The following is a 26,601-nucleotide window of genomic DNA, read 5'->3' as shown; positions in this document are numbered from 1 at the left end:
ACCTCATCCTAAATGTGAAACATAGCAGAAGAAATGTCATAGTTTAGGGCTGTTTTGCTGACTCAGGGCCAGGACAGCTTGCAAACATTGAGGGAACAATGAATTCAAAATTGTATCAAGACATTTTATAGGAGATCACCAGGGTGGCGGCCCATCACCTGAAGGTTAATACAAGTTGGATAATGCAAGAAGACAATGATCTGAAACACAGGAGTAAATCAGCAACAGAATGCTTTAAAACATGAAAATTCATGTTTTGGAATGGCCAAGTCAGAGCTTAGACCTTGACCCAATTGAGAGGCTGTGGTATGATCTGAAGAGGGTTGTTCATGCAAGGTATCCCAGAAATCCTGATGAACTGAAACAGTTTTGTATGAAGGAATGGTCTAAAATTCCTCCTTGCCATTGTGCAAATCTAATCAACAGCTGCAGGAAACCTTTGGTGGAGGTTATTGCTGCTAAAGGAATTTCTACCATTGATTAAATAAAAAAGGTTCACATACTTTTCCCAGCCTGGACTGAGAATGATTAAACAATGTGTTCAATCAAGACATGAAAAGCGTAATTGTTTGTATGTTATTAGTTTAGGCAGATTGTGTTTGTCTATTATTGTGACAGATGAAAATCAGACCACACTTTATGAGTAATCAATGCTGAAAACCAGGGTGTGTCTGTACACGTGTATATGTATATATATTTATTTTTATATATTTTTTCATTGCTAAAAGTGACTTAATTACATGGGTGTGATTATTTAGTTAGCTTTTTGCGAATGTATTCAACCAAAGGACATGGTACGTGTGAAAATTCTGAGAGATATTAGGAATACATAGGAAATTACGAATATACTGAGGTTGTTAACCAAGGCATCACGAACTGGTATGGAAACAGCAATGTCCTTGAATGGAAAATCCTACAAAAAGTAGTGGTACGGCCCACTCCATTACAGGTAAAGCCCTCCTCACCATTGAATACATCTACATGGAGTGCTGTTAGGAAAGCTCTACCCATTATCAGGGTCCCCACCATCCAGGCCGTGCTCTTTATTCATTGCTGCCAGCAGCAAGGTACAGGAGCCTCAGGGCTTACACCACCAGGTTCAGGAACAGTTATTACCCCTCAGCCATCAGGTGATTAAACCAGATGGCATAACTTAACTCACTGGTAAATTGGTTTATTGTTGTCACACGTACAGATGTAAAGTGAAAAACTTTTGCATGGTGTCCAGACAGATTATTTCATTACAACAGTACACTAAGGAAGTACAAGGGAAAACAATAAGAGAATGCAGCAGCACGATAGCTTTGTACTTAGTATAACACCATTACAGTGCTACTGACCTAGGTTCAATTCCCGCAGTCGTCTGTAAGGAGTTTGTACATTGTCCCATGACCATGTGGGTTTAGTCTGACTTCTCCAGTTTCCTCCCACATTTCAAGGATGTATGGGTTAGTATGTTAATTGGTCACATGGATACAATTGGATGGCCCAAGCTCGTTGGGTTGGTAGGGCCTGTTACTGCTCTATACAGTAACTCTAAATAAAAATAAATAAATCCAGAATGAGCAATACACACCAAATGCTGTAGGAACTCAGCAGCATCAGTGGAGGAAAATAAACAGTTGGTAGTTTTAGGCCCAAAATTATGACTGTTTATTTCCCTCCACAGACGTTGCCTGAACTTCTAAATTCCTCCAGTATTTTGTGTTGTTTAAGACTGGCAGCATCTGTAGAATCTTGTGTTACAGGAAATGCAGCAGAGTGTGTTAAGTTACAGAGAAAGGGCAGTGCAGCTAGATAATGATGTAAATTTTGAGGGCAATAATGACTAGATAATCTACTCCATATTAGCCCCGGACACCAGGGACAATTACCCTGCTTCTTTTAAAAATAAGGGAGATTTCTTGCACATCCTCGGGAGGGCAGGTGGAACCAAAAAGGTGACATCCCTAAGTATGGCTCTAAACTTTATGCTGGAGTGTCTAAGAGTGGGGCTTCAACACATCAGTATGCTGACTCACAAGGAGGGACCTAGCCAGTCACAGTGAACACTTTGGATAGATTCAACAAGCTGCTCAATACCCCATACATACTTGGAGACATCAGCAATGTGCATATGGCGCAGCTTTAACCAGAGCTCATCGTCCTCGTCAAGAAGAGTTTCTTTAACACGTGACTCTCCAACTCCTGTGGTTTTATATCTGAAGAGCAAAGTTACAGTTTTCAAACATGTCCCTAAAGTAACACAAATCTTAATAGTTGTATCCTGTTGAAATTGAATTTCATTCTCCTGACTTATATGCTACTACCAAACAAAATATCTTAAGTTTCAACAGCTTCTGTTCTTTTCTCATGAATTACAAGGTATTGAAAGAAGGAATGTTAAAATCAACTAAAGGTAGAAGAAAATCTCAGAATAGTCACTGGAGAGTTAAAGATAACAAAGGAAACAACAAAAAGCATTTCATGTTGTTCAAATTAGCATTTATGCCAAACATCATACTAATTTTTAAAGGAATAGTTTTGCAACCTTAAATTGTATGAGAATGGTGATATGACTTGAGGGACTGAATTCTAGAGAGGTTGGGTAGTCTACTCACTGGAACACAGAAAAATGTGGGGTGACGTTATTGATGGCTATAAGATCATGAGGGGAATAGATTGTACTACCTGTACTTCCCCCCCAAAAAAAGTATGGAAAATTAAGAACTACAGTGCATAGGTGTACAGAGAGAGAGGGAGAGATTTAATAGGGACCTGAGAGACAACTTTTTCCATCTGGAGAGGGTGCCTCATAAATGGAATAAGCCACCAGAGGAAATAATTGAGGTCTGCACATTAACAACATTAAGACGTTCGGACAGCTACCTGGATTGGAAATGTTTAGAGGGACATGGGTCAAATGGGGGTGAATTGGACAAACGTAGATGGGCACCTTGGTTGGTATGCACCATGTGGGCTGTAGGGCCAGTTTCTTTACTTTATGACTCTAATATATCACAAGAGTTACAGATTAACTTACGAGTAAATATCTTGATCAATCGGCAGAAGATCATAGGCCATTGCCTGGAGGGTAAGCTCATGCAGTATTGGTGACACGCAGTCATAACCCCGGTCAAGGATCAACAATTGTGAACGTGACTTTTCAGGACCCTGGTCAAAAGGTTGCAATTTGAGCACATGCACTACACACAGCACCAATGTTAATCTTCAATTATCGACAATGACAGCAAGTTAAAATGTATTCCATAAACCTCACTGACTTCTTGGTTTAATCCGAGGCAACATTAGGTTGGGAGTTATTGAAGTTTAAAAAAAATGAAACCAGTTTAATGACCACAAACCTCCTCTCCAACTCCCTAATTCCACAAACTTGAACTGCTTAAATGGAGGTCAGCGGGAGACGCTCATGGAGTGAGTACTGTTTCAGATTCGCTCCATAACCTTTACTTTTTTTAACCTATGATCACCCTTATTTAACTTATTTTCACCTACACCAAAAGATTCTTGTTACATTTTTGGACTTATCTTTAAGAGTTTATTGTGAATTTTTGAAGAAATGGCTCTTAGATCTAAAGGGCAAGAAACTGGGAAAAATCCTAACGGAAACGGAAAAAAGCAGATTGATCCTAAACGTACTGAATTGACTTATGAAATGTTATTGGAGGTCTTAAATGAAAAATTTGAAGAACAACAAAAATGTTTTAAACAAGATATAAAGGCTTTTCAAGATTATATGGATAAGACGGATTCAGTAGTTAACCAGCAGCAAGCTCTAATCGCAACTCTGCAAGAAGACGCTCGGAAGCGAGATTTGATAATTGAAAAACTGGAACAGAACTTACTTTCGGCGATTAAACAAGTGGAAACACTTAAAGCCAAGAGTGTCGACTTTGAGAATCGGTCCAGAAGACAGATCCTACGCATACTTGGTCTCCCGGAAGGTATTGAACAAGGGGACCCCTTGAAGTACTTTGCTCAACTTTTAAAGGATGCGTTCCCTTCTGTATTTCCAGACAGTCCTCCGTTACTCGATCACGCTCACAGAATTATGTGTCGATCAACAAGTGCTTCAGCTAAACCACCGGTTGTAATTGTCCGATTTCACTATGTGCATGTTAAAGAGCAACTTATTCGTGTGGCTCGGCGTGTAGGGATGGTCAAATTTCAAGATCACAACTTCCGTTTAGTAGAAGATTTTAGTCCAGAAGTAATGAAGGCAAGGCTTCTTTTTAAACCTCTGATGTCTGAATGTTATGAGAAAAATCTAAAACCTGCGCTCTTATACCCTGCGAAGCTCAGAATATCGCCTCCGAATGCTCCACGGCAGGTCTTTTTTTCTACATCTGAAGCGAGAAGATTTCTCAATGAGAACTTCCCTACTGCTACGGATTCTCATTCCTAATAAATGAGTGATTTTGATCGTGCCAGATGGTTTTTATTTCCAAAACCAGATTTTGTTTTTGGCTATTGGTGTAGGTTTACTTTATATTTTATACTCTAGTTAAAGTTTCTTTTTGACTTACTAATCTTGTTATTTTACTTACTTCAACCACTGTACTTTATCTTTGGTTATTATTATTAATCCTTTGAAGGTGAATTTTTTTTTACTAAGATGGTGGTTTCTTCTCTAAAATATTTTTGGATTTTTTTTATTACGCCATTTTTTATCTCTCGTCTTCTTCCTATAATGCATCTCTTATCACAGTTTAAATTTTTTTTGGTGTTTGGGTTTTTAACCCAATTTATAAGTTACTAGTGATTACATTCTTTTTGTTTTTTTTACGATTAATTATATTAAGAAGTTTGGTTTTAGTATAATGATTATTATTTCTTTAGAGTTTGGGTGGATCTTTTTTTTTAATCCTTTATATACGGAGTTGTCTTCTGCTGATATGGGGGTAGAGTTAGTTTCATTTTTCCTTTTTCCCCAGCCTATCCCTGGCTGGGATGGTCTTTTTTCTTCCTGGGTGGGGGGTGGGAGGTCTTTTTCTAAATCTTATGGTTCTTATACTAGTTTTTTTTAGTTTTTTCATTTGGGCTGATTTTAAACTACAAAAATGTCCGCTATGTCGTCACTTCCGGGTCCGCCCCTTATTTTTGTTCCTCTTCCGGGTGCATGAGTTCATAATTTGGTTAACCCTTTATATACCAAAGGGTTGATTTCAGAAATATGGCTCAGACTATTAATTTTGTCTCTTGGAATACTAATGGCTTAAACCATCCGATTAAACGGGAAAAGATTTTCAAAGTATTCCAAAGACTTAATGCTCATATTATTTTTGTACAAGAAACTCATGTGAGGAAAGAGGACAATTATCGCTTTTTTGGGTTTTGGGGGGGGTCAACAGTATCATTCGAATTCGAATGCCAAAGTAAAGGGAGTTTCAATTTTTATTGACTCCTCTATTGCATTTGTCCAACATGATATCTTTTCGGATCCAAATGGTAGATTTTTGTTAATTACTGGCTTACTTTTTAACAAAAAGGTTGCTATGGTTAATGTTTATGCTCCAAATGTGGATTGTCCCGATTTTTTAAAGTCCTTATTTACTTCTTTACCTAATCTAAATGAATACAAGTTAATAATGGGTGGTGACTTTAATTGTTGTTTAAATCCTTTGATGGACAAATCTATATCTACTCAGACTTTACCTACTAAGTAGGCCACTTGTATTAACTCTTTTTTGACTGATAATTGAATTTTTGATATTTGGAGATTTCGGCATTCTAAGGACAAAGAGTTTTCATTTTTCTCACATGTTTATCATTCCTACTCGAGAATTGATTTTTTTTTATTGACTCTTGTTTTATTCCATCGGTAATTGGTTGTAATTATGATATAGCCATCTCTGACCATGCTCCATTAAAACTTTCTATTAAATTTACGGATACAGCTTCTAGTGCTAGACAATGGCGATTTGATTCTACCTTATTGCAAGATCCGGATTTTATTAAATTTATGAAGGAACAGATCGATTTCTTCTTTTCAACTAATTCCATGGATGATATTTCTTGCGGAACACTTTGGGACACTTTTAAAGCATATATACGTGGACAGATTATCTCCTATTCTGTTGGTCTGAGAAAAGCATTAAGATGGAAACTCTTTTATTGGTTGATAAAATTAAAGAGATTGACAAGAAATATTCGATTACTCCTAGCAAGGAGCTTTACAAACAAAGGATTGAACTTCAAACGGAACATAGTTTATGACTTACATCTTCGATTGAAAATCAATTAATGAGAACCAGATCTGATTTTTATATACATAGTGATAAATCGGGTAAACTGTTAGCTAGTCAATTGAAGAATGCTTTGGTTAAACGTCAAATTACTAAGATCCGTCAGCAGAATGGGGATCTGACAGTTAACCATGATGAGATAAATAAATCATTTCAAGATTTTTATACCTCCCTGTATCATTCCGAATTCCCTAATGATCGTAATACCATGTGTGATTTTCTTGGGAAATTGAATTTTCCAAAATTATCATCAGATGATCTTTCAATATTAGAAACTCCTATTACGGATACAGAAATTAAAGGGGTTATTTCCTCTATGAATTCTGGGAAAGCACCAGGTCCAGATGGGTATACAGTAGAATTTTTTAAATGTTTTTCCGTTACTCTTTCTCCTTGGTTATGCAGGGTTTTTGAAGAAGCAATTAGATTGGGCAATCTGCCACAATCTTTTTATAGGGCTTCCATTTCTTTAATACTGAAGAGAGATAAAGACCCTACTGACTGTGCATCCTATAGACCAATATCTTTATTGAATGTAGATTCCAAGATCTTTTCCAAGTTACTGACATCCAGGCTGGAGAAGGTATTACCCCAAATTATTTCGGAGATCAAACCAGTTTTATTAAAAATCGCTATTCTTTTTTCAATGTTAGGAGATTATTGAATATTGTTTATACTCCTTCATATAGCACTTCAGAATGTGTTATTTCATTAGATGCGGAGAAAGCATTTGATAGAGTTGAATGGCCATACTTATTTTATGTGCGTGAGAAGTTTAATTTTAGTCCGACATTCATTTCCTGGATTAAACTGATATATCATACTCCAGTAGCCTCAGTGCTTACTAACAATCTAAGATCTCCCTTTTTTTGTTTATTTCGGGGTACTAGACAAGGCTGTCCTCTTAGTCCATTATTATTTGATATTGCTTTAGAACCCTTGGCAATTGCTATCAGAGAATCACAGAACATTTTTGGCATTAATCGTGGGACAGATATACATAAGTTATCATTATATGCAGATGATTTATTATTATTTATTTCTGATCTTGAGAAATCCATTCCTGCAGTTTTATCATTGTTGGTTCAATTTAGTGATTTTTCCGGGTATAAATTAAATCTTAATAAGAGTGAATTGTTTCCTTTAAATAAACAGGTTCCAATTTATGGAAATTTACCTTTTAAATTAGTTAATGACTCTTTTATTTACTTAGGGATTAAAATCACAAAAAACTATAAAGACTTATTTAAGGTAAATTTTTTACCCTTAATTGATCAAATTAAATGTTTGTTTACTAAATGGTCACCACTATCTTTATCTCTGATAGGTCGGATTAATGCTATTAAGATGGTTATTTTACCCAAGTTTTTATATATATTTCAAGCGGTACCAATTTTTATTCCGAAATCTTTTTTTGCTAATGTTGATTCAAAAATTTCCTCATATATATGACAGAATAAAAATCCTAGGTTAGGTAAAATATATTTACAGAAGGCAAAGAAGGAAGGTGGATTGGCATTGCCTAATTTTAGATTTTATTATTGGGCAGTTAATATCCGATATTTGATATGTTGGTTAAAGGATTGGGATATATCTTTTAGCCCTCATTGGGTGAACTTGGAAATTAAATCGGTACAAGGATTTGCATCGGGTTCTATTTTAGGGACTTCTCTTCCCTTTGCTCTTTCTAAATTGCCGAAACGAATTGACAACCCGATAGTTAAACATACTATACGTATATGGTTTCAATTTCGGAAATTTTTTGGGTTGACTCAGTTTGTTTTAAATATTCCTATTGTATCCAATTGCTTTTTTTATCCTTCTATTATAGACCAAGCCTATTCAGCTTGGAAGACTAAAGGATTATTACGATTTTCCGATTTATTTTTGGATAATTGTTTTATGTCTTTTGAGCAATTATCTAATAAATATAATTTGCCTAGATTTCATTTTTTTTAGATATTTACAGATTAGGAATTTCTTAAATACTGTACTTCCTACTTTTCCAAATTTTGTGTCTTCAGGTATTTTGGAGAATTTGTTTAAACTAAATCCTTTTCAGAAAGGGCTAATATCTTTACAATATAATTATGAAGATACGTTCAGAGCCCTTTTATAAGACTAAAAATGATTGGGAAAGAGAACTTAACCTTATTATCCCTATTGAGAACCATATAACCATATAACATATAACAATCACAGCACAGAAACAGGCCATTCCGGCCCTCCTAGTCCGTGTCGAACTCTTAATCTCACCTAGTCCCACCTACCCGCACTCAGCCCATAACCCTCCACCCCTTTCCTGTCCATATACCTATCCAATTTTACCTTAAATGACACAACTGAACTGGCCTCTACTACTTCTACAGGAAGCTCATTCCACACAGCTATCACTCTCTGAGTAAAGAAATACCCCCTCGTGTTTCCCTTAAACTTTCCCTAACTCTCAAATCATGTCCTCTCGTTTGAATCTCCCTTACTCTCAATGGAAACAGCCTATTCACGTCAACTCTATCTATCCCTCTCAAAATTTTAAATACCTCGATCAAATCCCCCCTCAACTTTCTACGCTCCAATGAATAGAGACCTAACTTGTTCAACCTTTCTCTGTAACTTAAGTGCTGAAACCCAGGTAACATCCTAGTAAATCATCTCTGCACTCTCTCTAATTTATTGATATCTTTCCTATAATTCGGTGACCAGAACTGTACAGAATTAGGATAGATGGTAGGGGTATGGAGGGCTATGGTCCTAGTGCAGGTCAGTGGGAGTAGGTAGTTTAAGTGGTTTTGGCATGGACTAGATGGGATGGAGGAGCCTTCTTCTGTGCTGTACTGTTTTTTGAACATGACTAACTATGTTCACTAGTAACGCACACTAAATGCTGGTGGAACTCAGCAGTTCAGACATATATGGAGAGGAACAGTCAAAGTTTTGGGCTGAGACCCTTCATCATAACAGGTCTATGTTCACAAACTATCCAAATTCTAACTATATTTGCGCATGATTTGGAAAAATTTAAAAAAACTATATTATATTCATATATTACATTTAGTCCTGATGGAGTGTTTTAGCCAGAAGTGCCACCTATTTATTCCTCTCCATAGACACTGGCTAACCTGCCAAGTTCCTCCAGCATTTTGTGTATGTTAGTCTGGATTTCCAGCATCCGTAGAACCTCATGTTTATAATAGATTCATCATACTTTCCAAAATGAATAAGAAGTGAATAATAATGTGATAATGTGGTGGCAACCACAGAGGCAAATGAATATAACTGAGAAATATTTCTATTTAAATGAAGCTGTTAAAAGATTGCAAATCCATGTTTATTTTAAGTAGTGCCATCAGTGACAGGCTATAATAACAGAGTATACAAAATGCATAAACTGTATACTATACTACGCAGAGAAGTAAATATGACAGTTGAGTTAGAAGACTATATATTGTAACAGAAACAAGTGGAATCTATAGTGATAGGCTCTTATGTATTATTGTAGTTTCCCACAGACACAAAACATTTCTCTAGGCATGTTCTGAAGAGGAAGACCTGAATTCAATATGCTATCCACTTTGCTGAAGCATTCTTTAATTAATAACATTGTTAATAGAGTAATAGAGACCACCAAAGTCTCCTCACTTGGACAGTGAGCTGTTTACTGTACTGTTTACCTTGCTGCGCACTTTACATGCATTTTGAATTATATTTTATTAACTGATTTGTGGTAATATTTTGTTTTATGTTATGTATGTGATATATGTATTGTGGGTGCACAGAGGAACATTGTTTAGTTTGGTTGTGTATATGTGCAGTCAGATAACAATAAACTTAAACAGGTACTAAATTGAAGATTTACATTAGCCATTTCCAAAATTTTTCTTCAGCTTCTAACTACAGTTGAAATCCACTCCCTCAGTGGATGCCTGGACTCTACCCAGTCTGGGGTCAGTAGTGGAACTGGGTGGAAATCTTCAATTATGATACTTACCTTCTCTTTCCTTTCTACTCTTCCAAGACATTTTGTTTTATGAATGTCCTTTGTAGACAGAACTCGTTGGGTTGAATCTTTACAAATTCAAATATTCAATGCCCCTACCCATATCACACTTTGCCAATGTCAAAAACGGGAACTTACGGGACAATGTCAATGATAAATGATCCTTCCTTGCTGTTCCTGCTCACTCCCAACATTTGATGTGGTTACACACACCATTGCCTAACTGGTTGAAACTGCATCTGCCTCCCACTTTTTTCATCCATTTTGTCAGAGCCAGGGAACCCCAGCAATTGTTTCCCTTCCCATCCTGCAACATTACCTCAACAACCAAATAAGGATCTAAACCCAGTCCTCCCACTTTCCATCCAGGTGCCACGTTTCACAGATGGCATCATAATAAAAGACAGTCACAAAAAGTACAGCACAGGAATAGTCCCTTCAACCCATCTAGTTGGTGCAGAACCAATTAAACTGACTACTTCCATCGCCCTGCATCAGGACCATAGCCCTCCATACACCTACCATCCATGTACCTATCCAAACTTCTCTTAAATGTTGAAATCAAGCTCGCATGTACCACATGTGCTGGCAGCTTGCTCCACTCTCTCACAACCCTCTGGGTGAAGTTTCCCTTTATGTTCCCTACATAGTTTTCACCTTTCACCCTTAACCCATGACCTCTAATTGTAGTTCCACGTATCATCAGTGGAAAAGGCCTGCCTGCGTTTACCCTATCTATACCCCTCATAATTTAGTATACCTCAATCAAATCTCCCTTTAAATTTTCTATTTTACAAAGAATAAAGTCCTAACCTATACAATCTTTCCTTATAACTCAGCTCCTCCAGACCCAGCAACATCTTGTAATTTTTTTTCTGTACTCTTACAGCCTTGTTTGCATCTTTCCTGTGGGTAGGTTACTAAATCTGCAAAATATTCCAAATTAGGCTTCACCAATGTGCTATGTTGAAGTTGTATAAATCCTTTTTCCTATACTCAATTCTTTGATTTATGTGGGCTAATGTGCCAAATGCTTTATGACTATCTATCTAAGCTGCCCTCAATAAATTATAGACCTGTATTCCCAGATCCCTTTGTTCTACCACACTCCTCAGTGCCCTATCGTTCATTGTCTAAGACCTACACTGATTGGTCCTACCAAAATGCAGTACCTCGCATTAAATTCCATCTGCAATTTTTCAGCCCATTTTTCCAGCTGGTCCAGATCCCACTGCAAGATCTGGTAGTCTTCCTCGATGTCCACTACAAATGTCTTTGTGTCATTTGCAAATTTGCTGATCCAGTTAACCACATTATGATCCAGATCATTGGTATAGATGACAAGCAAAGGACCCAGCACCAATCCTAGTGGCTTCCACTTGTCACAGGCCTCCAGAGAGGCAACCATTTTTTCTATGCTTTTCCCACAAAGCCAATGTTTAATCCAATTTACTACCTCATCTTAGCCAGCTGGTGGTGTAGTGGCACGAACACCGGACTTTGAGATGAATGGTCCCGAGTTAGAATCTGGCTGGCTCCTTGCACGTTTTCTATCTGTGAGCATCAAGCTAGCAACTTGCCTCGTAAAAAAACAGGCAAATGCTATGGAAGTGGTAGAAATGCCTCCTGATGCACTGCAAAGCATGAAAAGGAACATCACAGCCATCTTGAATGCCAAACGACTGAACAGTCTCGATCAACCTTGCGGGACCTTGTCAAATACCTTCATCAGCCTTCCTGGCAACTTTCTCAAAAAACTCTAAGACTGGTTAGACACAACGTACCATGCACTAAGCCACGCTGACTATCCTTACTCAGTTTATGTCTATCCAAATATGCATATATCCGGTCCCTTAAGAGTACCTTCCAAATACTTATACATGACTGATGTCAAGCTCACCAGCCTATAATTTTCTGGTTGATTTAAACATCTTTTTTGGCTCCACACATGGATTATCAGAAGAGAATTTTATCTCTTGTAAACCTTTTGCTCTAACATATCCTTAAAATCCTTTTGGATTCTCCTTCAATTTGTTTGCTAGGGCATCCTCATGCCTTCTTTTAGTCCTGATTTCTTTCTGTTCTCTTGTATTTCTTATACTCCACAGGCTCCTCATTTGTTCCTACCTTCCCTATACCTGCTGTGTACTTTTCTTTCTTTTCACCAGCACCTCAATATCTTTTGAAAACCAAGATTCCCAAAACCTGTTACATTTATCTTTTATTCTGACAGGCACATACAAGCTTTGTACTCCCAAAATTTCACTTTTGAAGGCCTCCTACCTTACACTTTTACCAGTAAACAGCCTGTCCTAATGTACACTTGCCAGATCCATTCTGATACCATTGAAATTGACCTTTCTCCAATTTAGAATGTCAGCCTGAGGACCAGATGTATCCTTTTCCATAATTATCTTGAAACTAATGGGATTATGACCACCTGCCTCTTATTTCCTAATAGCACACTCCCTCCTTGGGAGTCCTATATAGTGATTAAGGAAACTTTCCTGAACACATTTGACAAACTATCCCATCTAGTCCTTTTACCATGTGGGAGTCCTAATTAATGTAGAAAGTTAGAATCACCTTGTATTTCTTGCAACAGTCTATGATCTCTCTGCAAATTTACTCCTCTAAATCCCACAGACTGTTGGGTAATCTGTATATAGCCCCATTAAGGTAGTCATACCTTTCTTATTCCTTAGTGTCACCCATAACACCTCACTAGACAAGTTTTTCAGTCTATTTAACAGGGCTCTGCTGTGACATTTTCCCTTTAAACCCTCTCGCTCCGGTGTCTAAAACAACAGAATCCCAGAATACTGAGCTACCAGTACTGCCACTCCTGCAACCAAGTCTCATTAATGACTACAATATTATAAATCCAGGTGTTGATCTATGTCCCGAATTAATCTGCCTTTCCTAGACACTTCTTGCATTCAAATATACACAGCCCAGAATATTAGCTGATTCCCGACCTTGTCTGAGGGCTTAACAACATGTGTCCACAATCACTCCACTATCTGTTCTGGCACTCTGTTTCCCACCCCCATGCAACATTAGCAAACCTTCCTGCTGGGGTATTAGTCCCCCTAGAGTTCAGGTGCAAACCATTTCTTTGGTACAGATCCCACCTTCCCTAGAAGAGAGACCAATGATCCCAAAAATCTGACACCTTCACTCCTACACTAACTTCTTAAGCCACATGTTAAACTGTATAATTTTTCTGTTATTTCTGGCCTTACTAGCAATCTGAGATCACAACCCTGGAGGTCCTGTCCTTTAACTTAGCACTCAACTCCCTGAACTCATTCTACAGAACCTTATCACTCTTACTACACATCATTGGTACTTACATAGACCAGGACCTCTGGCTGTTCACCCTCCCACTTAAAAATGCTGAGGGCTTGATCCAAGATGTCCCAGACTCTGGCATGCAGAAGGGAACATCCTGTATAATCAGGACAAAGATAAAACCTCAAAATACCCACTTTAACACTGTTCTGTCCAATGATGGTTGCTCTGCTTGTCCCTGCCTCATTTTAATTTGTTCTTGCCAATCAATCCTGATAGATGATTGGCCGCTGCTCAAAACATCAAACTGCTATGAGTCAATGCCTTATGTACTCAATCAGTAAAACTGAGTGAGCCACTTCTTCTCATGCTTCGGATCTCTGATTGGCCGCTGCTCAAAATAAGAGCAGGAATTGGTCATTTTGCCATAGATGTTTGACCCACCTTTCAAAATGATCATGGTTGATTATTTCAACTCTGCCAGTTCTCCATATTGCTCAATTCCCTGAATGTTCAAAAATATATCCATTTCCTCTTTAAATACCTTCAGTAATTTAAACCAAATATTATCGGAACAGCATTCGGTACATCGCGTGTACTCTCCCATTCCATCAAGGCTGATTTATTATCCCTCTCAATCTCATTCTCCTGCCTTTGCCCCATAATCTTTGACCCTCTTACTCATCAAAAACCTATCAACTTTGATTTAAATATATCCAATGACTTGGCCTCCACCACTGACTATGGCAATGAATTCCAGATTCACCACCCTCTGGCTAAAGACATGTCTCCTCATCTCTACTGCCCTGGCAGTGTGTAGGTAGGTAGGAGGTTAAACACCTTCTCAAAAATCATCCAAGCCAGAAGCTTTCTTCGGGGTTTTCAATGAGAAAACTTTGTGACTGCAGAAAGTTAAGTAAAATACAGAATCGCCTATATACACTAATGTCTGAATATACTTATACTATTGATTACCCTCATGAGAATACACACTTGTAAAATTTCATAATTATGCTCTGCAGACCAGAGTGAACACATGGCACAATAGCTCAACAGTGATAAACCATAAACATAATACTTCCTTCAAAGTACATCTACTAAATGTTTACCAATGTTAAGAAAGCTCAAGACTCAGATATTGCTGTTTCAAGGGCAAGAGGGGTGGATGGAGATTAATCTCTTTCTACCGTGTGCGCTTCAAGTTCAAATCCAAATTATCCTATGTAGGAAATGATGGAAAAACAGCTCACTAACAGGAGGTGAGGCTTATACAAAAACAAACTGCATACAAAATGTACAGTGCCTCTAGAAGCCAGAACATCTCTTCCAAAAGTGACACCCTACGATTCAGAGGCAGTACCTTCTGGTCCTAGACTCCCCCATTATTGGAAACATCCTCTCTATATCCATTCTACCTGTCCTTTCAATATTCTGTATGTTTCAATGAGATCCCCCTATTCTTTTAAGCTCCAACAATTGATTATAGACCTACAGCCATCAAATTATCATCATGTTAATCATTCCATTCCAGCAAACATTCCTATAAACCTCCGCTAGACCCTCTCCAGTGCTAGCACATCCAATCCTTAGATATGGGACCCAAAACTGCTCACAATACTCAGAATGTCATGTGACCAATGCCTTAAAAAGCCTAGCTCTACAGTGCTATGGCATGGAGATTACTCTCCATCTCTTAACCTCTTAACTAATGGATTCAATGGTTCCACTAGTTGGTACACACAGCAAGCTCCCCTAGTGCCCTGAAGAACATTTATCCTTAATATTATACGACCAGACATCAACAAGTCACTTATCAGAACATGGCCTGTGGGACTAAACTTCCCTCAAAGGATTTCTGAAAATAATAGAAAACAATTCTTGAAGCTCCTGGTGATGTCCTGTGGATGTGATTAAAGGTGTACAGATCTTCACATGTTCTGTATTGGAACCCAATGTATCCTTATCACACCCCCTTTACATTAGTCATCTTTGAATATACCCATCATAAAAAAACCTTCCAAAATTGCTACAAAAAAACCCCCCAAAAAGGAAAAAGAATGGTCTGAATGATTGTAGCACAGGATATTTAGACAACTGCAACCACCCAATCCTCAAAATTGCAATTTCTTGTGGTATGTAGGTTTTCCTTTCCTTCAGTTTTAGTTTGGGCATCATTCTACAGATTGGGATTTGCATGTGAAACACATGATGTTTTTATTTACAAGAGCAGAACATGCGAAAACTAACAAGAATTGGTATTGTATCTTTCCAAATAAAGACGCACAGTAAACAGATAAAGGTACAATTATTTACCCTTAGCTGAAATGTAGTAATTGTTCGCATTCTGGAAGAAAAAACACAGGAAACTGGAATGGACAAGGAAGGATGGGCCAGAGGAATGAGAAAGAACAGAGTTTAAAAGAAAAAGTGAGAAACAACACTGATACAAGAGCTGTGCCCCTACCCCACAAGGTTTACTCCAGAGATGTTCCAGAAAAATAAATCTCGTTTATACATCAACATCTAGGTAACATTCAAGTTCAAATCTATTTTAAAAAGTCATCATTGGTAGTCTGTAGTATAACTGATATTCAGCTGTCAACATGGCCTAGTATCGTTGAAGTCAAGGGGTTCCCAACCATAATGGCATGGACCCCTAACAGAGGGGTCTGTTGTCCCCAGGTTGGCAGCCCCTAGCTTATGTTCACTGAACAAATCTGTGCAATTGAAGCAAACACATTAATATAGCTAACTGTCCCTTTTGGGTTCCAGCTTAATGCCTTTGTTCTGATTATATTAAGACATTTTCTCATTTTAACGTGTGCAATGCTACAATACAAAAGGAATACATTTTCAAAGACGGGAATTGTTTTCAATTCAAAGGAGTGATTGCCAATAATATGTCTGGGACTTTCCCATTCTGAGACACAATACACTTGCTGAAAGCAATAACTAAAGCCCAGAGGAGGAAGTTTTACACACAAAAAACTAAAAACTCCAGAAGCTAGAAAATAACTAAAGCAACAAACAATTTGCTAGAACTCAGCAGGTTGAGCAGCATCAGTGGGAGGAGAGGAATGTCAACACTTTGGGTTGAAACCCTGCATCAGATCCTGACGAGTTCTTCCCAGAAGATTGTTTGTTGTTCCACATTCCAGCATTTGCAGTCTCTTCTGTCTCTCTAGAAAATAACTGGTTTGATTTTGGACCCTGGTGCTAGTCAGGGAAATAGCCATTTGCTACTTGAGTTCCCAAAGAGATACTTAGACTCATTAATCACAGGAGGCATTAAATACAAACTAATCCTGTGTTAAAGATGACAGCACGGATAACCAGATGAATAAACAAGTGACTACTTACTTCTCCCATGCTTGGATTATCAGCTTTGTATGCATTCAGTTTATCATGAACCAGATTTGCCAATACTGAGTTAAGTTTTGGGCCCCTAAAACAAAATAAAGAGAAAACAAAATTCACAATGCAAGTAATTTGCTTTTAAGAAATGAGTGTTTGTGGGCCAGAATAAAGAGGTGGGAGTAATATTGGGTCCAAACCTTGTAGTTGGTCAAGAAAGGAGGCATTATTGAAAAGACTAGAGTGCATTTCTTAAAATGAGGGGGTTCAAAGCTCAAAGTAAATTTATTATCCAAGCATGTATATGTCACCAAATACTACCAAGATTCATTTTCTTGCAGGCATTTGTAGCCGAACAAAGAAATACAACATTGAAAAACTATACAAAAAGACTGACAAGCAAGCAATGTGCAAAGAAGTGTGCAGATGCAACAAAAATAAAGCAAAGCAAAGCAAAACAAACCACAAACACGAGTTGCAGAGTCCTGGAGGCAGGGTTTAGGCAATGAGCAGAGATTGAGTTGCCTTTTACTATACTCTCTGGAATTCAGTAGAGGGGTTCTTATAGAAACATAAAATTATGAAAGAAATTGTTAAGGTAGGAGCAGGAAAGCTGATACTGTTGGTAGGTGAGACTACAACTAGGGATGTAGCCTCAAAATTCAAGAGACTACATTTAGGAACCAGATGACAAATTGTTTTTCCTGGAATAGTGAATCAATGGAAATCTCTGCCCAAGGAAACAACAGAGGTTATTTCATTAAACATTTAAGACACAGTTAGAAAGATTTTTGCACAATAGGGGAAATCAAGAGTGATGGGGAAAAGTAGATGGAGCTGAGTACATCATCAGATCTTACCGAATAAAAGAGCAGGCTCGGCGGGCCAGATGACATACTTCTGTTCCTATTTCTCATGTTACGTTCTTTATGTTTTATCACATAATACTTCAACTCCCACAAAATTTGCTGAATCACAGTGTTGCTTGGCCATCACTGAACAGTCAGTCAAATAAAAGAATTTCAAATACAAACACAAGAGATTCTGTAGATGCTGAAAATCTTGAGCAGCACACAAAATGCTGGAGGAATTCAGCAAGTCAGGCAGCATTTATGGGAGGGATGTTTCAGGTCAGGATTTATTTCCCTCTATAGATGCTCAAATACAATGCTGTATACCACCTTTAAAACAAGCAATTGCAAACATTTTCTTGTCAGAGTCATGCAGCACTAAAACAGGCCTTTTGACCCACTGAGTCCATGATCCGATGCCCTCTTATATTAGATTCTCATCTTTTCAGCCCTTTAACTCTTCCACCTATTCCCCTCCATAGATGCTGCTTGATCTGCTGAATTCTTCCAGCATTTTGTGTATTGCTCTAGATTTCCAGAGCTGAAGAATCTCGTGTTTATTAATCCCAATTTGCTTTATTCTCTCCATATTCAACACCTTTCTAGATTGTACTCACTCATCTACACATGAGGAAATTTAGAGTGGCATATCACCTTACCAATTCCCATATTTTAGGGATATAAGAGAACAGAGCACCTAGGGGAAACTGACAAAGACACATAGAGAAAGTGTAAACTCCTTAGTCAAAAATATTCCAAAATTATCAAGCACAAACCTCGACTTTACTGTGGAATGATGATAAACTCTAAAGATAAAAATTTACTGAACTGCTTTCAGAATATTCACTTTCCCAGAACTTAAGTTTCATCTTCCTGCCATTAATAAGATCTTCTTTGCATAATCAATAGTCTTTTTTAAAACCAAGCTGTTAGTAATTGCATCACCCCTTACTTATCTCATTACCTCCCTTGCTCTTTTCAGTTTTGGTGACAGGAGCAAGTCAGTGCTCAGGTGATTAAGCCTCTCAGGTCTGTTCCTTATTCAATCATAATCTGTACCACAAACCTATCCATCCACCTTGATTGGTAACTGAATGAAATTTAACCTCCACTCAGTACACTGGTGAAGGGTATTCCAGAATTGCACAATCTTTTGTATGATAGTGTTCTATCAGCGTAATCAAAAGCCATGCAACTTTTGAAATTACATACTTTCTGTATCTTACAGCTGGATATTCCTTTAGAGTTTCACATAATGTTGCTATCTGTTCAGCCATATCCTCCAGCAAGGCACTGTTGCTGTCTGCTGCATGATCATTGAAGAGGTGATAGAATGAATCCATTGAATCCAATGAGAACACCTTTTGGAGATTAAACAAGCAGAACATGGATCAGTCACTAGAACTACACAAACAACATTATATTGTCTTCAATACTTGAAGTAAGAATTCTGTTTCATTAAAGAAAAACTTGAAAATATACTTTTGACGACATGACACCACTGTAGTGTAGCTGTTAATACGATGCTATTATACAGTTTGGGGCAGAGTCCGGAGTTCAACCCCAGCTTCCTCTTTAAGGAGTTTGTATTTCCACTCAGTTAAATGCATGGGTTTTTTCTGGGTGCTCCGGTTTCATCCCATAGTCCAAAGATTTAACGGGTAGGTTAATTGGCTTTTGTAAATTGTCCCATAATTAGATTACGGTTAAATTAGTGTTGTTGGGGGTTGCTGACTCGAAAGGACAGAAGGGCCTAATTGTACTACATCTCTAAATAAATAAACAGATTTTAAAAAATGAAAATGCAGCAAAAGCATCCAAGTTAATTTTTTTTCTTTTTAAATCTTTTTATTGATTTTTAACAAATATTGATGTTTGTTTTTGTAGTACAAAGAGCTTGAGAATACATAATTAATAGGTTAAAGTATAAATACAAATATATGATAATCCATATATAATAACCTCCCAAACTCATAGTAGTTACAGAAAATGGAAAGTTAATTTTTTCTAGGAGTTTATTTAAAGCTATACAAAAAGAAATCAATAGAAATGCTGATGAAGTTAATTCTGCAGTATTGTGTTGTGAAATGTTCCTGAATCTATTAACCACTCAATCCTAAAATACGGAAGAGTACTAGGATCTTGGTAACAATGTGTACAGTGCTTTAGATTTCACTGCTAATGTAATGACCGCTCTGTAATGTTCCACTGCTAAAGTAACAGTTTCTCTGTAGCAGCAATGTTGGGTTATGACTGGAGATAACGGGGCCTTTGGGGAATGTATGTTAGCCGATGAGTGGGATGTTGTTCTTTCTTGTGAGTCTGGGATCAGGGGTTTCGTGGTCTTTTGCCGGGGAGAGAAGACATGAATGGAGAGAGTTGGTAGACTGCTGGACAGAGTGGAGGAGGAGCGAGGGTCCGAGGGTCGGCTATATTCGGAGGAGGTCAACAGGGAACAAATGAACGGAACCGTGAGCTCCAATGTTCAGCATTAGACTGTTTCATGAGAATGGGCCCTTTTTTTAAATTTCTTACTAACTATATATACTTAAATTAATTACAAAGCTCAATCATTTAATCACATATTGTGTACTGTTTGTTATTTTGTGGTATTGAGTTGTAACAGGGCACACATTGTGCAGCATCCACCCAAACAAGATTTCTTAAGTTTGGCTGAGCCAAGGGCTGTTTTCCCCTAGATTAAGTCACTAGACAAACTGAGAGTTACAAACGTATTTGCAGATATTTTAAAAGTGTTGACTAGGGTACAAATGAGATAACAGTTTTAATAGATACAATTATGTAGTCAGATCAAAATTTCTCATTTAAAAGTTGAATATGCCGAGTTGTCCGAATGATTTTTATTGAATTTGAATATATTAAATGAATTTTAATATTATTTGATGTAAGTTCATCAGCACAAGGCATCACTTTAACTGTATTGCAGAAAAACTTTAAAGGTAGCGCCCCAGAGTGCAGTATCTTTTAATTTACCTCAATCAGAAAGGACTTTATATGGGTAAATTTATAGTAATTGCCATTCATCTGCTCATACAGTACAATCTAAAAAAAGTTGCACACAATTTAATTGATCTATAATTCAAACACACTTGTTGCAATTGCTCACCTGGGACTCAAGAGGAAGAAAAGATGCATGTATTTCTTTGAGGGTTTTGATGACTTTTGTGCATCGAGATTTTCCAAGCTCAGTAAACAGTGAATTGGGGCAAGCTGTGAGAAACAAATGTGATTGAAACAAATACACATTCACATTTTTCAGGTACATTATGACAGCAAATGCAAAGACTTAACAGATGAAAAGGATAGTGCCAGAGTGTGGGGGGAAAATGTAACCTCTGAATGACTGAAACTGAAAGCTCAAACAAAAAATGTTTATTGTACTGTAAAGGATAAATTTAGTGAGCATTTTATAATAAAATTCTAATTTTGATTTATTTCTCGTTCTTCACTATCCCATAAGCAGACCATTCCTCTGGGCTATATACAAATTAGATTATATGGAAGCCTAGTATAAATTATACCTTCACATCAGGAGTTAAAACATTTTTGAATTTTGCTTTCAGGAACAATTTGGTAGGAAAAATAATACTCATCTTCAAGCACTGTTAAAATCGAGTCCATAAGAGCATAAGATACAGGAGCAGAAATAGGCCACACGGTCATCAAGTCTGCTCCGCCATTCAATCATGGGCTGATTCAATTCTTCCAGTCATCCCCACTCCCCTGCCTTCACCCCATACCCTCCGATGCCCTGGCTAATCAAGAACCTACCTCTGCCTTAAGTACACCCAATGAATTGGCCTCCACAGCCACTCATGGCAACAAATTCCACAGATTTACCACCCTCTGACTAAAGTAATTTCTCCACATCTCAGTCCTGAAGTTGTGCCCTCTTGTCCTAGAGTCCCCTACCATGGAAAATATCTTTGCCATACCTAATCTGTCCAGGCCTTTTAACATTTGAAATGTTTCTATGAGATACCCCTCATTCTCCTAAACTCCAAGGACTACAGCACAAGAGCTGCCAAATGTTCTTCATAAGGTACCCCTTTCAATTCTGGAATCATTCTTGTGAATCTTCTCTAAACTCTCTCGAATGTTAGTATATCCTTTCTAAAATAAGGAGCCCAAAACTGCACACGATACTCCAAGTGAGGTCTTATGAGTGCGTTATAGAGTCTCAACATCACATCCCTGCTTACATTCTATACCTCTAGAAATGAATACCAATATTGCATTCACCTTCTTCACAACCAACTCAACCTGGAGGATAACCTTTAGGGTATCCTGCACAAGGACTCCCAAGTCCCTTTTCATCTCTGCATTTTGAATTCTCTCCCCATCTAAATAACAGTCTGCCTGTTTATTTCTTCCAAAGTGCGTGACCATACAATTTCCAACATTATATTTCATTGCCCATTCCCCTAAACTATGTAAGTCTTTCTGCAGGCTCTGTTTCCTCAACACTACCTGCTCCTTCACCTATCTTTATCTCATTGGCAAGTCTAGGCACAGACACACACACACACAATATTGGAGGAGCTCAGCAGGTTAAGCAGCAGCTATGGAGAGGAATAAAGAGTCGGTATTTTGGGTCGAGAACCTTCTTTCAGCATCGACAGTTTATTTCCCTCTATAGATGCTGCCTGACCTGCTGAGTTCCTCCAGTATTGTGTGTATTACACCGGATTTTCAGCATCTACAGAATCTCGTGTTCAAAACTCCAATTTACATGCACTGTTCTTTTTCTGAAATTGCAAAATTTTATTCTGCATCACTTTCCACTCACTACCTCAATGTAATTAGCATGGAATGATCTGCCTGGATGGCATGTAAACAAAGTGTTTCCTGCATCCCAGTACTTGTAACAAATACAAAACAATGCCAATAACCTGGAATTCAACCGTTCAGAAATCTTGATGGTTCAGCATCTGGAGAAGTCATTGGTCCAGAATGTAGGAGCAGCTCAGATGCAGGTGGTGAGAGGCCAGAGCTGTGAGTTCAGAGCGCAAATAGGACTATGACTGGGTTCCAGAGCACCACTGGTCAGTAGTGTAGGCAAGTCTGTGCCAGAGTGAGTGTGTTGGCATTTCCCGTGCCTTTTAAATATCTACTAGGAGCACCATAAAGGAAAGCAGCATTCATCATTCAGGATGCCCACCATCCAGATCATGCTCTTGTCACACCGTTGCCAAATGGAGATACAGGAGCCACAGGACCCACACCACCTGGTTCAGTTATTATCCCTCAACCAGCAGGGAGGAAATCTTCACTCACTCCAACACTGAACTGATTCCACAACTTATGGACTCATTTTCAAGGTGCCAGCAACTTGTTTCCAATATTATTTATATATTACTGTTTTGTTTTTTAAATTTATTTTGTATTTACACAATTTTTTGGCTTTTCACATTGGTCATTTGTCTTTGCGTGTGCAGCATTTCATTGATTCTATTGTGTTTTTTTGTATTTACTATGAATGCCCACAAGAAAATGAATCACAGGCTAGTATATGGTGACAAACATGTGCTTTGATAATAAATTTACTTTGAATTTTGAATTCAGCAGGCTCGCTGTAAAATTTATTATACCACTGTAACATCTGAAGTAAAATAAGTGTTCAAATATTAATATCTAGAATGATCTAGAAAACTTGTTAGCCTGGCATCCAAGTCCTAATGGTACAGAATTAGAGTTTTACTGCATAATATTTCCATTGAGTAAATGTTCATGCAGCTGAAGCTAATATATCTAGTTTTTGACAAGGATGGTTGGTGTGGTGAAAAGGAAAGGAATTATAACCAACTGTCATAGGTGTAATCTAAGGGGAAACTTTGCACTTACATTAAGAAAAAAAAACAACTTGACCAGATAGATTCAATGGAAAAGGAAATGTCAAAGTAGGACAGTATTCTGAATATGGAAGTAGTTCTAAATGTTTTTAATTAAAAGGGATACAAAGCATATCTTAATTAACCTCAGGTCAGCTGTTCAAAACTGTTCTCTCAGGTAGAAACATTTCAATTAGTTATTCAGTTACAATATGGATGCTTTTTCTTGCCATATACTTCTGTATTCATTTCAAATACAGACTAGCCACCTTGAATCTGGCAATACTGTTCCACTGATGGTTCAGACATAACTTTTGTCTAATTTCAAATTTCTCATGTCACCGCATCATCCCATTGCCACTGTTTTGGTGGTGCCATTAGCAGAAACAGCTGTTGGCAGGGTCTTTCAAAGAAGCAAGTCATTACTCTGTTATTCTGCATTTCTTTTTATAACCTATGCTTATATAGCCTCAGTCATATCTTCATTGAATAAAGGAAGTGCTTCTTGTGGTGTAAAGCGCAAACACCACATGTTATCTATAAAAGATAAAGTGGAAGTTCTGAGAAAACTCAACAGTGGTGTGTCTGTGAAAAGCATACATGACTTGTATAACATTGGCTCTTCCAGCTTATATAAAAGAAACTAAAAGTTGTTCCATTTCTTTGCTGATAGCAAATCAGAAGAACAGATGTGCACAAGGAAAACAATGAAAGATGGAAGATGTTCATAACTAGATAAAGTTTTCATAAAGTGGTTTAAACTGTGTCAGCAAAGGTGTAGGACTATCAGGAGAGATTGTTAAGGAACAAGTAAAATTATTTCATGAAGAATTGGGACTGGACTACGAGTATGATTACAGTGAAGGGATGCTTCAGCATTTCAAACACCAGTATGGCATAAAATTTCGTACAGTGTGTAGTGCAAAACAGCCAGCAGACAAGGAAGTAGCTGCTGAGTTTGTTGACCTGTTTGCCAAGTTAGTTTCTGCCGGAAATTTATTAAGTAATAAACGTCATTTACTTTTCATTTATTGTTTATTTTTTCTTTATTATCCGTATTGTACTATTTAGACGGTGTCTTAAAAGTAGGACGAGGTGATCATCATGTGGGTTAGAGGTGTTTATTTAATCCTAACCTAACCATCAAGCTCTTGACAAAAAGGGGATAGCTATACTTTAAGGACTCTGTTGTATTGTTATTCCGTGCTTATTATTTATTGCTATTTATTTATATCTACATTTGCCTAGTTCGTTTACAGTCAATAGTTCCTGATGTTTACAGTTACTGTTCTATAGATTTGCTAAGTATGCCCACAGAAAAAGACTTTTAGGGTTGTACCTTGTGACAGGCACGTACTCTGATAATAAGTTTCACTTTGAACTTTGAGCTAACCACCTGTGATTCAGCAAAATCACTAATCCGGTACTGCACAGGTCTCAATCACTTCGTATTTGTGGTAGTCAACCTGTACTTCATTTCCAAATACAAAAATATTAGGCTCTGCCTCAGCTGTCATTTGTAATTAACCCAAAAAATAACAAGACATATTGCTTCCATGAGTTAACATAAGAAACAGATGTCCCTCTTCCTCCATAAAGAACTCATACATATTACATTTAGAAACAATTTGCATAGATAGCTCTGCCCTCTAGAATTAATATCACAAAGCATCAGGACAATGGTACATACATGCATATTTAAGTTAGTACTATCTCCTGCAAGATTAAGGAATACAATTAAGAAACTTACTGTCAGTGAAGAACACATGGGCTGCTTTGTACATAAATGTTGGTGTGTCTTTGAAGTCATTAATCAGGGCCCGCACAGACTATAAGAAAAATAACTCAGAACAAAAAAAATACATGCATACTTTGCAAATAATGTATTATGTACAACTATGAATAACTAAGGTACCTTAGTTACTGACTTTGGAACTAGCCTGATATTACAAAGGTTGCAAATTTAAAGACATCAATTACACTGTTAAAATCCAATAGATTTGATCAGTTACAACAGTTAGATATACATTTTTCATCAGAACAGTATTGAGACCCAATGTGTTACAATCCATTCTTCCCTTTAACAATGCTTACTGGCATGTTGTTTTAATTTTTCATCTTTCAGTTCTGAACTCAAAATTTCAAAATAGATGAAGACCCAGAAACAGTATAGTTTATGCATTTTTGACCAATTTCAGATTGCTGAAAGTTAACTGTAGAAATTATCCAGACTTCCAGTTAGGTGATCACAAGTTAAACCCAGTCTGGTTATTCCCTTACAAAGTAATTTAACACTGGGGCCCCAGAAGTTCAATTCTTCTTTTTTACTCCCATCTTATAATGATTTGTCAAAAATGCCCCCCTTTACAGTTCAGTTCTGGTCACCAAATTATAGGATTGATGTCAACAAAATAGAGAGAGTAGAAAGGAGATTTACTAGAATGTTACCTGGGTTTCAGCACCTAAGTTGTAGAGAAAGGTTGAACAAGTTAGGTCTTTATTCTTTGGAGCGTAGAAGGTTGAGGGGGGACTTGATAGAGATGTTTAAAATTATGAGGGTGATAGATAGAGTTGACGTGGATAGGCTTTTTCAATTGAGAGTAGGGGAGATTCAAACAAGAGGGCATGAGTTGAGAGTTAAGGGGCAAAAGTTTGGGGTAACACGAGGGGGAATTTCTTTACTCAGACAGTGGTAGCTGTGTGGAACGAGCTTCCAGTAGAAGTGGTAGAGGCAGGTTTGATATTGTCATTTAAAGTAAAATTGGATAGGTATATGGACAGGAAAGGAATGGAGGGTTATGGGCTGATTAAGGTCAGTGGGACTAGGTGAGAGTAAGCTTTCGGCACGGACTAGAAGGGCCAAGATGGCCTGCTTCCGTGCTGTAATTGTTATATGGTTAAATGGTTATAGCACAACTTAAACCATGTTTGAAACAATTCAAATGAAGAAAAATCTACAGTGCCTAGTAAAAGCCATTTCCATTGTAATGAGAGGAAGGCAATTTACA

At 37.6% G+C, this 26,601-nt stretch overlaps 1 protein-coding gene across 1 annotated transcript in view; it reads right to left on the bottom strand.

The window, feature by feature from the left end:
* The window catches only part of stxbp2 (syntaxin binding protein 2), an 83,020-nt gene that overhangs the window by 24,638 nt on the left and 31,781 nt on the right, over nt 1-26,601 (bottom strand). The window contains exons 5-10 of the mRNA XM_073069017.1: nt 25,344-25,422; nt 20,869-20,972; nt 18,954-19,102; nt 16,897-16,981; nt 3,023-3,153; nt 2,094-2,201 (exon numbers count right to left, since the gene is read on the bottom strand). Of these exons, the coding sequence (XP_072925118.1) occupies nt 2,094-2,201; nt 3,023-3,153; nt 16,897-16,981; nt 18,954-19,102; nt 20,869-20,972; nt 25,344-25,422 (656 nt within the window). The remainder of the gene's footprint in view (nt 1-2,093; nt 2,202-3,022; nt 3,154-16,896; nt 16,982-18,953; nt 19,103-20,868; nt 20,973-25,343; nt 25,423-26,601) is intronic.

This window comes from Hemitrygon akajei, chromosome 16, assembly GCF_048418815.1.
Source record: "Hemitrygon akajei chromosome 16, sHemAka1.3, whole genome shotgun sequence".
Taxonomy (NCBI): domain Eukaryota; kingdom Metazoa; phylum Chordata; class Chondrichthyes; order Myliobatiformes; family Dasyatidae; genus Hemitrygon; species Hemitrygon akajei.
This window is presented reverse-complemented; position numbering and strand designations above follow the sequence as displayed.